General features: G+C 45.8%; 1 protein-coding gene across 1 annotated transcript in view; it reads right to left on the bottom strand.

Annotated features, from left to right (window-relative positions):
- The window catches only part of TCERG1L (transcription elongation regulator 1-like), a 186,219-nt gene that overhangs the window by 171,553 nt on the left and 224 nt on the right, over positions 1 to 14,442 (bottom strand). The window contains exons 2-3 of the mRNA XM_006880123.1: positions 710 to 1,075; positions 39 to 222 (exon numbers count right to left, since the gene is read on the bottom strand). Of these exons, the coding sequence (XP_006880185.1) occupies positions 39 to 222; positions 710 to 1,075 (550 nt within the window). The remainder of the gene's footprint in view (positions 1 to 38; positions 223 to 709; positions 1,076 to 14,442) is intronic.

Below are 14,442 nucleotides of genomic sequence, written 5' to 3'. Positions count from 1 at the left end.
GCGGGGAAGCGGGAGCCGGAGGCGGGCACCCTGCGGACCTAGCGCGCAGCCTGGAGATGCCGGCTCCCGCGAGGTGGAGGCGCTGAGCTGGGGAACGCTGGGGGTGCCGGGCTGGGCTGGGGGTGCCAGGCTGGGCTGGGGCATGCAGGGCAGAGCTGGGTTGGGGGTGCAGTGAAGGGCTCCGGGGGCAGGGCAGGGCTGGGGGCTCAGGGCAGAGCTGGGCTAGGGGTGCAGAGCAGGGCTGGGGATGCAGAGCTGGACTGAGGGTGCAGGGCAGGGCTGTGGGTGCAGTGAAGGGCTGGGGACGCAGAACTGGCCTGGGGGCTGGAAGAGGCTGGGACGCTGGAACGACTTGGGGCCAGCAGGTCAGTCACTCTGAAGATACGTCCAGGGAATGGGGACGCTGCGTGCAAGCTGATCCCAACTGCTCGGAGGTGTCCACAGTAGCAAACACTTGTGACACTCCCCACCCCCGCGGCGCGTCTCTGAGCCCAGGGCACCTAGTCCTTAGTCCTGATCCCCGCGGACCTTCGTGGCTCCTATGGCCCCATGCACTTGCCCACCGGGACCCGTCGGCCGTCTGTGCACCTCTGCACAGGGGGCATCTCCTGTCACCTAGCAGGAGACTCCTCCATGACCAAGCGCCGGCCAGTCTCTGGGTCACAGCCCCTGTGAGGACCCTCTGAGGGAGGCGGCCTCCGCGCGCTACCCGCAGTGGCCACCAGACGGCGCCGGCCCAGCCGCTCGGTCGGCCAGCGGCCTTGGTGCCAGGTCCCTCTGCAGCTGGACCTCTGTCAAACAGCAGCATCTGACCCACGCCCCAGGCCAGCCTCGCAGGCTCCGAGCAGCAGACAGCTGTCCACACGCTAAACGCCTTAGTGGACGCACGGCTCCACTGAGCTTCTTTGTGGCGTTTGGCAAAGGGGAGGCGAGGCCCCTGGTATGAAAAGCTGGTGGAACCACGGTGAGGCGGTGGTGAAGCTTTGCTCAAGGTCAGCAGTTTGAATCCAGACTGGGGAGGAAAGGCAGGCAGATTATCTGCCTCCCTGATGATGCTGCCCAGACCACTGGCCCCCTAGGGGTCCAATCAATGACAGAGGGGAGCCCAGCCCTGTCCTGGGTCATGGTGACATCTTTGTCGAGCTCCAGTGCACTGTTAAGGTCACTGTGTCAATCCTTGAATATTTGTTTCGTGACTTGGAACCCCCGTGGAGGGGCAGTTCCTACTGGGAGCCATGAATCGAGGCCATGGCAAGCGGCTGTGAAAAGCCCACGCTGACCTGTGGGAGAGCCTGGCTGGCCCACTGCCCACTTGCCCTGACCCCCTGGCCTCTCTCCCCTCCGAGCTCTCCCACCCTCCTGAGAAGCTCTGAAGACACAGCCTTTCCTCTCCTGTGTTTCCTCTCCTCTTGAGCGGGTGTGGTCCCTTTTGGATGGGGCATATGTTAATTTACATAGTTGGCATCTCCAGATTTTTTCCTTCATGCAAACCAGTTTTCAATTAGCAAGTTTCTCTCTCTCTCTGATGCAAAAGTATTGGCATCAGGGTTTGGTTTGAGTTTGCGTTTTCCCCCCCTCTCACCATTCAGACAACAGTGCAGCTGAGAAGCCTATGTGCGTCACCAACGGCCTGTCACTGGCTCTGGGTGGCCAGTACCAGCACCAGGACAGTTGCAGCTAGGTAAGGGCTAGGGCCTTGTTCTTGCCCCGTGGGAACAGAACTCATCAGTCCACTCCCCTTGATGGCAGCCAGGATGAGTGAGCACTCGTGGCCACGCCTAGCTTACCATCACTGATGTTCCCCAACGATGTGGCTGCCTGCCCAGCCTGAAGGGGATGAGCTGGGGTCTGTGGGGGCTGCAGCAGGCTCTCTGGAGAGTTTTCCTCCACCCTGCACGTGTTCTGGAGTGCTTACTGTCGACTTTTCTCCCCAGTGGCATTCCTCCCCCTGTGCCTGCCGCCCCAGTCTCTGCTGCCCTGGAAAGCTGCCTGGCTCTGAAGAGAGCCCGAATCACAAGAGCACCTTCGCTCAAAGACTCTCCAAGCAGCCTACATCCCTTTGCTGTCTCCTGCCACAAGTTGAACTTTATTCATGTAGTAAGTGCTTTGAACCCCTTTTCTGTTCCATGCCCTGAGCTAAATTTTGGGAAACAGCAGTGGATGATACAGACACAGGGAAATTTCCGTTAATCACTTAACTGCTATGACAAGAGACAGGGACCTGGCTCTGTACCCCCAAATTTGGTTTTTCTCTAAGGGGTTTTTGCCAAGATTCTCTCTCTCCTCCCCCCACATCCAGGATCGCCCCTACATTCCCATGGGGAGAGATGTTTCCTCATAAACACCCCTATGTCAGCGATAACCAAGCAAGACTCACTCTACTGTGTGGGGGGCGGCGGTGAGAGTGGGTGCATCAAAGCTGAGGGAGAAAGCACTGAGCCCAGAGTGGGCAGAGGCTCCTCGTGTCCGTCAGATGAGCGGGAGCAGGTGCTCCTCAGAGCAGGTGGTCCCATCTCTGGAAAGCAGCTCCATGTGCTGTCAAAGGCCAATGTGCTTCAAGGTCAGGGTCCCTGGGGTCAGCAAGGAACAGAGCCTACACCTCCAGGTAGGAATCAATGAAAAGTCTACTGAGATTTATCCACAATCTAGCCTTGAGCTGTACTAACCAATGAAGGTGAGTAGCCCCAGCCCCTCTCCAGAGAATCCAGAGGGATTTACAGAGCGTCTTACGCAGAGTTGCCCCAGCAGGAGACCCTGTCAGCAGGCAGCCCTGTGTCACCTGCACAGGTGAGTTAGCATGTCTTTACCACCTGCCTAGATTTGGTTCCAAAGCAGTAATACGGTTTTGCGGCTGCTTTCTTTTGTTTCTATCTGAGGAAGTGACTGCCTGCCCTGGGCCTCAGTGTGCTCTCCACTCTGTTCAATACGGCCAGGGAGGAGGGAGGAAGGGAATTTGATACTCTCCCCACCCGGGATTCCACTCTGCAGCTCAGCCTCAGAGGCGGCACCTGCATGACCGTTAGTGGGAGTTCTACCCTGGACAGTGAGCTGTTTGCACAGAAAGCAATGAGGTGGTGCCCCATGCAGGCAAGAGTCTAAACACTGCTCACCTTGAAGCAGCGTGGGGTGGGGGCGGGGTGGAGCAGAAAGTACAGGAGGCAGCCTGTGTTTTCTTCCCTAAATGGTGAACTTAAATATTTCTGTACATTCAGCAAAGTTAGCCACTTAACCTTTTCTCTGACTTTTCCAAGTCATTAACGAACATATTGAAATATACGTGGTTTGGGACCAATCCCTGCGCCCTCCAACTTTTGACCTTTTTCCATGTTCAGAATGAGACAGGGCAGGAGTCCCAATTATTCAAGTGGCTAAGTGCTGCAGTCAGGGTTTGTACATGGGAGCCGGAGCCTGAACCAGGGAGGGTTTTGTTCGAAGTCCCCTGGGAGGTGACACCTGGGCACCTCTCAGCTGAGCCACCTGCTCAATGAGCTTCCTGTTTGCTGTGAAACCAGGAGTGGGGGAGGAGTCCCTGCAAAGTGTCAGGCCCGCCCCTGCGTGAGAACCACTCTACAAAGCAGGTACATCACTGAGGGGAGAGGCCCCCGTGGCTGAACCTCCAAATACTACTGAGAGGTCAGTGCAGAGACCTTGCCCCTCCTGAGAAAGACTCCTTCCAGCTGGCCCCTGGTTGGGTTCAGTCTGACCTAGAGGAGCTGTGGGGGACCCCAGGGGTTCTGTCAGGTGTAGCATGAAGACCTGAGCCTCATGCAGGAAGTCCAGAAACAAGTAGCATGAAGAACTCAAGCATCCCCGCAGGGGAGGTCACACGGGGGGTGCACCTGGAGGCAAGGTGCCATGCTGGGACTACAGGAGGGGGCTATGTCTGGCAAGCAGGGGAGTCTGCCTGTGAAGAACACGCAGGTGTGGGGTGCTTTCAGTCAATCTACATGATAGGATGAGGTTCTGTTGTCATAGGGTCACTACAGTCATAGCCGACAGCATCTAACAACAAAGCCCCAGGGCACAGGGTGGCCTCTGGTTACTGGGGGGTTAATTGTTGAAGCCTTGATCCGGGTGATGAGGACAGGTAGACAGTGGTCCGGGAATATGAGGATCTGATGAGGACCAAAGCGAGAGAGTGAACTCTATCAGCTGCTCCTGAAGAACAGACTAGCTTCCAGCTAGCAAGAGAGTCAGGGTCAGCATAGAAAATGAGGATTTCCACAAAGCCTGAACCAGCCTCAGAAGGTTCAGGCCGCAGACTGCATACTGATTTATGATTCTATTTTTTTTAATGTGTTATGCTACTTTTATTTGGTTTCGGTATGTGCCCAAGTAGATTCACAAAATTAATTGATAAGAATTTCCTCTCAATGTTATCCATAAGTTATCATGATCCACACAAATGTCTTTGCATAGCCAATCAGATACAAATAACTATCTTCCTGGTATTTTCTGCTTAGGCAAAATTTATCTGACATTTGCAGTGACTTCCACTTGTTCCATGATCACTTCTGAATCCAGATTGAATTTCTGTGAACTCCCTGTCAGTGTGCTATTCTTGCCATTTAAAAATAATATTCAGCAAGATTTAACTTGCATGTGATAGCAGTGCTATTGTTTTGATATTCCCACGTGTGCCTAGGTCATCTTTATGGTGAATGGGGACAAAGATGAGTTCCAGTCAGTTGTCGGCATTTCCAAATTTCTTGGCACAGAGCAGTTATCACATCCAGTGCTGTACTTGCTTGTAGAAACATAAACAGATATTCCTTCAATGTCTGGGGTCTTACTTTTTGCCAATGCCTTCAGTGCAGCTTGAACATCTTCTTTCAATACTATTGATTCTTAATTATATGCTACTTCCTGAAATGGTTCCATATAAATCAGTTCTTTATGATGTTTTGTTGTTGTTGTTAGGTGCTGTATAGCAACTCTGTGGAAAACAGTCCTTTTCTATGTCCTGCTCTCCGTCTCGGACACACTCAAGTCCATTGCTATGGGAACTGTGTCAGTCCACCTGGTTTAGGGTCTTCTCCTCCTTTTCCATCCCTCCTTTCCAAGCATGATGTCTCCTTCCAAGGAACAGCCTCTCTTAGCAACATGCTCAAAGTATGTAAGACAAAATTTTATCATCTTTGCCTCCAAGAGGTACTCGGGCTGTACCTTCTTCAAGATTTATCTCTCTGTTCTTTTGGCCGTCCATAGTACTCTTCTCCAACAGGACAGGTCACAGGCATCAATTCTTCTCTCATCCTTATTCAGTGTCCAGCTGGCTCTCAGTTGCATCTCAAGTAATTGACACAACCCTGACCTGAATCAAGCACAGCTTAGTCCTCAAGCAGCCATCATTGCTCCCCATTAATTTAAAGAGGTCCCTGACTATACAGACGTCCCAGCACAATGCATTCCCTGATCTCCTGACTGCTAGTCCGAGTGTACCAACACTTGGTACATATTTGTACACTGATACACACTCACTACTTTATTATATCACCACAGTGGCATGATGGAGGATTATTGTCTTACGTTAGGGAAAAGAAACCCTACAGCTGCCGTCAAGTTGCCTAATGAATTATAAAGTAGAATCGTGTTCCAATGGATTTAAAAAAAACGTTATTTGAGTGAAAGTTTACAGAGCAAGTTTCCCATTCAATCATATACTTTAAATAACATTAATTACAATACCCACAAAGTAATTGCACTCCTTCCACTTCCGTCCTGTGATTCCCATGTTCATTGATCCTTTTATCCTACCCCTTGCTATCTTCTTCCATAGAAAAATGACTTTTTAAATTTTTTTTTCATTTTTATTGTATTATTTTTTTCTTTTTCTCAAACACATTTTTATTGGTTTTCACTCATATACACGTGTGTTTCATTCATGTGTATTGTGGTTTTTTTTTTAAATTTAGGTTGTTTATTTTTCATTTCAGTGAACATCTACTATTGTATTATTTTTAAGTGTACCATCAAATCAGATCTGACTGGTACAGGAAGAGATTGCCTCCTCCTTCTCCAGCAGAGCATCTGGTGGATTTGAACCATATACATCTGGGATTGCAGTACAGCGTCTTGCCACTAGACCACCAGAGCTCCCTCGAAAAATGACTTTTTTATATTATTTCATTGGCTATCCTAAGGACTGAGTGCCTCCCTGTTGTAAATGGTCACCCTTTTTATTATTATTAATTTCAATGAACATTTACAGAGAATTTGGATTTCCATTCATTCATTGTTGCACTTTTGTCACCGCCCTGCCCTCCAGTTCGCTCTTCTCTTTAAAAAGTAAAAGAAAAGTCCTTCATTGGTATACAATCCCCCTGCACCCCCACCCACCCCCACCCCGAGTATACTTCACTCTGCAGCCTCCATTCCGGACTCTTATGATAATCATAATGCCCTATAAAAGTTGCAGAGATACTGAAACAGATGAGGGAGAAAACTGTTTAAAAGGGATATGTGATTAAGTATTTTTTTCATGACAGGAGTCTAGAGTGATAGCTACATGGTGGAGTGGACCTGGGGGAGGGTTTATAAAACGATGAAAGAATTTTTCTTTTACTTTTCCAAGATGGTAGTGTTCTTGGGGGGGAGGTTTGGGAGGGGAGAAATGTGCAACAATGAATGAGTGGAAATCCAAAGTCTCTGTAAATTTTTACTGAAAATAATAATAAATTTAAATGAAAAAAAAATTTAAGTTAGAGTAAGGAAGGCAACTGTTTAGTGACAAACACTATGGCAATGGGACTTTAAGGGGAAAAAAAAAGAAAGGAATGAACTGGGGGGGGGGTAGAGAAAATAGTGCAACAATGAATTAATGGAAGTCTAAAATCTCTGTAAATGTTCATTAAAATTAATAAAATAAAATTTAAAAAAAAAAAAAAAAAAAAAAAAGTTGCAGAGATACCATTTGACCCAGCAATTCCACTACTGGAATATACCCTAAAGAGACTATAACCACCACCCAAGCAGATATATGCACACCCATGTTTATTGCAGCTTTGTTCACAATAGCAAAGAGCTGGAAACAACCCCAGTGCCCATCAACAAATGAATGGATAGAGAAGCTGTGGTATATTCACACAATGGAATACTACACTGAATTGAAAAACAAGGAACTCATGCAATATTAATAAAAATGGGTGACCCTGGAGGACATTATGCTGAGTGAAGTATCTCACCCACAAAAGGACAAGTACTGCATAGTGCCACTGTTGTAGAATGGAACTGACATCAAGGTTGGGGTAAGAATGAGAAAAACTGGATAAATTATGTATACTGCATTGAAATGGATGAGGGAGAGAACTTGGTGCGTTTTTCACATAGTGACTCTGGATTCCTTCCATCTTCTTTTGACGCTTTTGTGTTGTTTTATATCCCGCCCAGAGAATCCTTCAGTATTGCAGCTTGAATTTGTCCTTCAGTTCTGTCAGTTTGAGAGCTGCTCCGAGTGTGCCTCCCTTTTTGTTCTCCAACTCTAGCTCTTAGTTGTTATACTGCTTTGCTCTGTGTCCTCGAGCTGCCCTGTGAGATCTGTTCATTCCTTGTGCTTCAGCATTTCTTCCCCTTATCTCGGCCTCTCTACATTCTAACGCAATTTTCAAAGTTTCTTTTGACATCCACTTTGATCTGTTCTGCTGCTGCTGCTGCTGCTTTTATAATGGCCTATTGTTTTGTTCACAGATGATATCCTTGATATTATAGTTAATAAATTATGACTAACATTGAAAAGAATGGAGACTCCAGAACTCTTTATTATGCTCACGTCAAATCTATACAAAAAGCAGTCGACTGCGCAGAATAAGAGAGCACTGAATGTTTCCAGTCGTGGAAAGGTGTGCTTCAGAGTTTTATCCTTTCTGCTTACCTATCCAATATGCTTACTGAGCAAATAAGTCAAGAAGCTGGACCGTATGAAGACGAGAGGGGCATCAGGATTGAAGGAAGACTCATTACCAACCTGCAGTATGCAAATTATGCAACTGTGCAGAATGTGATGAAGACATGAAGCATTTAGTGCAGCAGATCAAACACTGTTGCTGTTGTTGTGTTCCATGGAGTTGGGACACCTGCAATATGCATTACATTTCAAAAGTCAATAAAACAAAAATCCTCACCCTGGACCCCTAGGCGAGATCATGGCAGATGGATCAAAGGCTTGAAGGAGCCAGTTGCTTCATTGTACTTGAGAGCACCAGAAACTGTGATAACTGCAGTCAAGCCTCAAAAGATGTGCCGCACTGGGAAAACCTGCGCCCGAGGACCTCTCCAAAGTGCTGAACAGCACAGATGTGAGTTAATGGCTAAGGTGTACCTGCCCCAAGCCACAAAATGTTCAATTGTTTCCTATGAATCGGAAAATTGGACACTGAATAAAGATGACAGAAGAGTTGATACCCTTGAATTGTAGTATTGTGTACTCACCCCACGGACTGCCAAAAGTCTGCCTTGAGGAAGTACAAACAACAAGTTGGTCCTTAGAGGGAAAAATGGTAACATTTCTTTCGCATACTTTGAGTGTTTTCTCAGGAGTGGTCAGTCTGTGGACAGAGACGTCCTTAGAAAGTGGATTGACAGTGGCTGTAACAATGGTTTTGTGTGTATTTGACATTTTGAAGATGTTGCCTGACAAGATGGGGTTCAGATTTGTTGTTCACAGGATTACTATAAGTTGTAGCTGGCCAGATGGCACCTAACAACAATGACAGGAGTTTCTTTCTCTTCCATTTTCTGAAAAGAAAAAAAAAATAGTCAAGAATTGGTCAATTAGTCTTTGAATGTTTAGAATAATTCTTCAATGAGATTATCTGGGTCTGGTGTTTTCCTTTTTGGGATTCTTTAAATTATGAATTTATTATGAATTAAAGTTTTGTTAAAAAATCAAAAAGGAAGCACAAATTTGGTGTTCTTGAGCTGAAGGGACTTTTTAAAAACCCAAAACATTCTAGTCTCTAGTTGCAACAGTGAAGGATTCCATGGGGGCAGGGGATTAAATTACGTAAAAAGCACCAAAAGAAGGAAAAAACAGTACATGAAGTCAGTGCATCAAAAATAATTGGTCAACTTTCAACCATTCCAGGAATGTAGTATTATCAGCAATCAATAATTTAGAAGAAAGAGTTTTACTAAAGGCATTGGTGTGAAAACAAGACTAAAGGAAATGTATTAAGATTAAAATAAAATATTATTAAAACATCCTGACAAATTGATGCACATTCTAGGTACTCCTTTATCTGTGCCCAAAAAATTAAAAAACAGCTACTTGGTCAACTGATTGGAAAAGATCCTTATTTGTGTCCATTCCAAAGAAAAGTTATGCAACAAAATGCAAAATTATTCAACAGTAATATTAATAATTCCCAGAAGTATAACTTGAGAATAATAATTCATAAAATGGTTACAATGGTTCATAAATAGGAAACTGCCAGAAAGCAAGCCTAATTCAGAAGAGGGCAAGGAATGAAGGATGTTGTTGCTGGAGTCAGGCGGACCTTGGCTGAGAACAGGGAATACGGCATGTGTCGCCAGTGCTTTGCGGCCTGTGACAGGAATTAGCGTAGCAAATGATCAATTTCAGACAATGCTGTGAAGAAAGGGGATTTCCAGACACTTTACTGTGTCCATGTGGAAGCTGTGCATAGACCACGAACCTGCATGTAGGCCAGAACAAAGGGAACGCTGTGTGGTCAAGAAAGGGCGGCTTGGACTTGCTTCCTTTCATGATTTTTATTCAGTCTGTATGCTGACCAAGTAAGTGGAAAGTCTGGAGAATGAGAATGTGCATCAGGTTGGCAGGAAAAACAACTCCCAGCCTGCAATGTACAGATTCCTAGCCTTGCTTAACTAAAAAAACAAAACAAACAAACAAAAAAAACCCAAACCCACACACAAACAGGTGCTGATGAAGATGAGAGACTTGAGCCTGCAGTGTTGGTTACAGGGCAGCACAGAGAAAACAAAAGCCTTCCCAATCAAGCAGTGAGCAGCGTTGGGGCAAATGGGGAAAGATTGAAGTTGTCAAGCATTTTGTTTTACTTGGATTCACAATCAACACCTATGGAAGAAGCTGTCAAGAAATCAAAGGGCGTATTGTGTTAGGCGAATCTGCTGTGAGGACCTCTTTAAAGCACTACAAACAGAATGTCGTTTTGGAAACTAAAATGTTCTTTCTCCAAGCCAGGGTCTTTCTGTGTGCGTTAGACGCTTACGAGTATTACAAAAGGAAGAAGGCCAAATAATTGATGCCTTTAGATTACGCTGTTAGCAAAAAGAGTAAATGGACCATGTGCTGACAGAATGATGAACAAATTTGTCTTAGAATCGGTACAACCACATAGCTGTCTAGAAATGAGGATGGAGAGACTAAATGAGCAGAGGAGAGGGAGACCCTTCATGAGATGAATTGACATTGACGGCAGCTATGGGCTCAGGTGGGTCAGAGGTGATGAGGGTGACTCAGGACAGGACAGGATTCAGATCTGTTGTTCACAGAGTCTCTAGGAGTTAGTTGTACTGGACTCGAAAGCACCTAACAGTAACTCCATTGGTCTTGTCATCAGGAGGGAGCAATCCCTGGAAAATCTTGGTCCTTGGTAGAGTAGTAGTTGTTGTTGTGCCATCAAGTCCAAAATGACTCATATCTGATCCCCCAGCATGTTTTCAGATGCATTCATTCACACGGGAGGAGGTTGTCCACGTTTCTCCCATGGGGCAGCAGGTAGGTTCAAACCATAAAGCTTATCCCTAAACCATCAGCTCTCCCTTGGTAAAACAGAGGATCCATGAAAAAGAGGCTGGTCACCAACGAGGATGATTGAAAATACATACAAAACCATGGGCTCAAACGTCAGAAGAACTGTGAGGAAGGTCCAGGACTGGACAAGGCTTTGCTCTGTCGTAGCAGGTTTCCGTGAGTGGGAACCATCTAACCACCACAATCACTAGTGCTGCTGAGTCCAACAGAGCTCTGGCAGTGTAGTTCCTTGGGAGTCGTGCAACCAACGCAAAGACTCTGTGATGGTTCACATTCACCATCAGCTCCACAGAGAAAGACAGGCAATCTCCTCTGAAACCCAGCTGAGAGTTGACTGAGATTGGATGACAATGCGTGTGTGACTAGACTACATGCAAGGACTATAAATGTCATTAGAGTAAAGCTTGGAAGAACCCTCAAAGCCCTAATCCACAACATGAAGTCTTCCAATCATTCTGAAAAACCTACAACCAGGAGAGGAAAAAATAGATAAATGGGACCTTCTAAGAATCAAATCCCTGTGCACATCCAAAAACTTCTCCAACAGGGTAAAAAGGGAAGCCACAGACTGGGGGAAAAGTGTTTGGTAATGATATGTCAGATAAAGGTCTTATATCTAGAATTTATAAAGTACTTGAGCACCACAGCAAGATAAAAGTAAATAACCCAATTGAAAAAGGGGCAGAGGATATGAGCAGACACTTCACCAAAGAAGACATTCAGATGGCAAACACACACATGAAGAAATGTTCAAAATCCCTAGCTCTAAGAGAGATGCAAATCGAAACAACTATGAGATATCATCTCACCTCAGTCAGAACAGACAGACCCTTATATTAGTGATCTGGGAGCTTCCCCTCCCCTTCTCTTGTTTGCAAATTTGTTGCTACAAACTTCTGCTTCTCACAAATTGTTGTATGCTCTATTCCCACTTTTTATCCATCCCATGTCTTTGTCCATCTCCCCTGAGATTTTGCTCTGTGGGCCCTGTATTACTTAGCTTGGTGGGGATTAATTTCTAAATGTTTGAATATTTATTTTTTTCTGTTTCCTATTCCTCGTTTGATCCACTGCAGATGAGTCACTCAGTCTGTACATTACAGTCTTTTCAAATATATTGAGGCTTGTTTCATGGCCCAGGATGTGATTAATCTTTGTAGATGACCATGGTCACGTGTCAAGAATGTATATTCATGGATGTTGAATAGAATATTACACAAATATTGATTATTCTCATGGTCTTGTCTAATTCTCATATCCCTTCTGATCTCATGTCTAGTTGTTGTGTCAATTCTTGAGATACAGATTTATGTCTAGTTATCAATTTTAAAATTTCCTATTTGTAGTTGCAAGTTGTTGAAGATAAATTGTAATTTGTTTATTTTGGTTTTTTGTTCCAGAACGTTTTGTTTTACATATTGTGCAGTGCTATTGTTTGATGTATAAACTTAAGAGTGCTATATATTTTTGGAGGTCTGTCGCCATTCAGAAGAGTCTTGAACATACCATGGACTGCCAAGAAAACAAATAGGTCTATCTTGGAGAGACTGAAACCGAGTTTCTCCTTGGAGGCTAGGATTTTGAAGCTCTGGCTCACTTACTTTGGGCTCATGGTCCTTGGAGAAGGACATCATGCTCAAAACAGTGGAGAGACAGAGCAGGAGAGGAAGACCCTGAATAAAATGAATTGATACAGTAACTAGGACAATGGGGGTTGGTGTATCAGAATTAGTGAGACTGGCTCAGGACAGGGCAGGGTTCAGAGCTGCTGTACATAGGGTTCCTATGGGTCGCAAGCGACTCAACAGCACATAACAATATCAACATATATTCTTGGTAGACGAACCTTTTAATTTTTTTTTAATTTTATTATTTTGCATGTGTGTGTACCATCAAATTGGATCTGACTGGTATAGGAGGAGATTGCCCCTCCTTCTCCAGCAGAGCATCTGGTGGATTCGAACCATGTGCCTTCAGGATTGCAGTGCAGCTTCTTGTCACTAGGCCACCAGAGCTCCCTTACAAACCCTTTATTGTTATATAATATCTTTCTCTGCCCCTGGTAAATGTCTTGATTCTAAAGTCTGTTTTAATTTCGCTTCTTTATTGTTTTCGATTACTTGCTAGTCCTAAAAAAGCTGGACCATGAATAGGGATGATAGAGAATTGATGCATTTGAGCTATGGTATTGGAGAAGAGTATTGAATATGGACTGCCAGGAGATAAAACAGGTTCATCCTAGAGAGGATGAGACCAGGCTACTCCTCCGAGGCAAGGATTCTGAGGCTTCACCTGACATACTTTGAGCATGTTACAAGAAGGGACCAGGACATCATGCTTGGAAGGGTGGAGGAACAGCCCAGGAGAAGAAGACCCTCGATGAAATGGATTCAGTGACTGGGGTAATGAGGGTTGGCATGTCAGAGACAATAAGGTTGGCACAGGATAGGGCAGGCTTCAGGCCTGTTGTACAGAGGGTTGCTATAAGTCACAGCGACTTGACAGCACGTAACAACAACATTGTCAGGCAGCACCATTGGCATTAGAGATACACAGAAACATCTCTGGCATACTCACACTAGATGCCAGTAGCACCCTCAGCCTGTGATCATCAGAAATGACCCAGACATTGTCAAATATCCTCTGAGGGAAAAATTGTTTTCCTTTCCTCCACTGAGAACTGCCGGGGAATAAGGAATAGCAAGGAGGAGAACCTTGAAACTATGTCAACAGGAGAGATGAAAAAGCAGAGGCATCCTTTGGAAGGCTAGAACAAGGACCAGCTACCAGCACATGTTCTCACATGTTAATCTCAAAGGCCCCTGTGGTCAGCTCTATCTTCATCTTACAATGATGGCTTTATCTGCCATTCGACCAGTTTGTCATGTTGTTGTGAGCCAGTGACCTGAGTAAGCTATGATGCGAGAAACTGCTGCATTTTAAAATCCCAGCAGGATACCCTGGTGGACAGGTTTCCAAGGAGCTTCCACACTAAGACAGGCTAGGAAGAGGACTTAGCAATCTACTTCCAAACATCGACAGTGACAATTCTGTGAACCTCAGCACGATACTGTCTGATCCGATTCAAGCCTGAAACCATTGTGAACGCAGCCCATGAGCCGGCTGCATGTCCCTCCCTTCATAGAGTTGTCACAAGTCAGGATAGACACACCAGTGCTAACAGCATGGCCCTGGCCCGATGCTCCCTGTCTCTGTGCCTACCAGCCTTGCTCTGAGAGGAGGTACACAAATGACTCTGTCATGGTGTCAGCTGCTGGTTTTAACAAGGAAACAGGATGTTTCTGAGCAACACTGTAAGGCCCGGGCTAGTCCACATTCCTAATCCGTTTTTAGCCAGGTTGTGTTGCCAGGCTGCTTGGTGACGAGGGCTGAGAGGGGGAAGGCACCCAGGGTCTCATGCTCTGATGCTTCTACATGGTCAAGAGCATCCACTCGTTGTGCAGAGATGTCTCTGCTGTTGGGGAACCGTGGGGCTGCCCGGCACTCTGTACTGACCAGCGCCCAGGTAACAGGGAAGTCCTCCACTGGCTTCCTTCCAGGAAACACAGTGAGGAGGAACCATCAGTCACCAGGAATGCCAGTCCTGAGCTTTCATTCAAACTTGACCTTCCATAGGAAAAAGCATTCAAAAAACTATGCTTAGAGATTGATGAATTCCACTCCAA

The sequence above is a fragment of the Elephantulus edwardii genome, unplaced genomic scaffold, assembly GCF_000299155.1.
Source record: "Elephantulus edwardii isolate Elephantulus edwardi_28Jun2011 unplaced genomic scaffold, EleEdw1.0 scaffold00006, whole genome shotgun sequence".
Taxonomy (NCBI): Eukaryota; Metazoa; Chordata; class Mammalia; order Macroscelidea; family Macroscelididae; genus Elephantulus; species Elephantulus edwardii.
The sequence above is the reverse complement of the archived record's forward strand: the minus strand, read 5'-3'. Positions and strand labels throughout refer to the sequence as shown.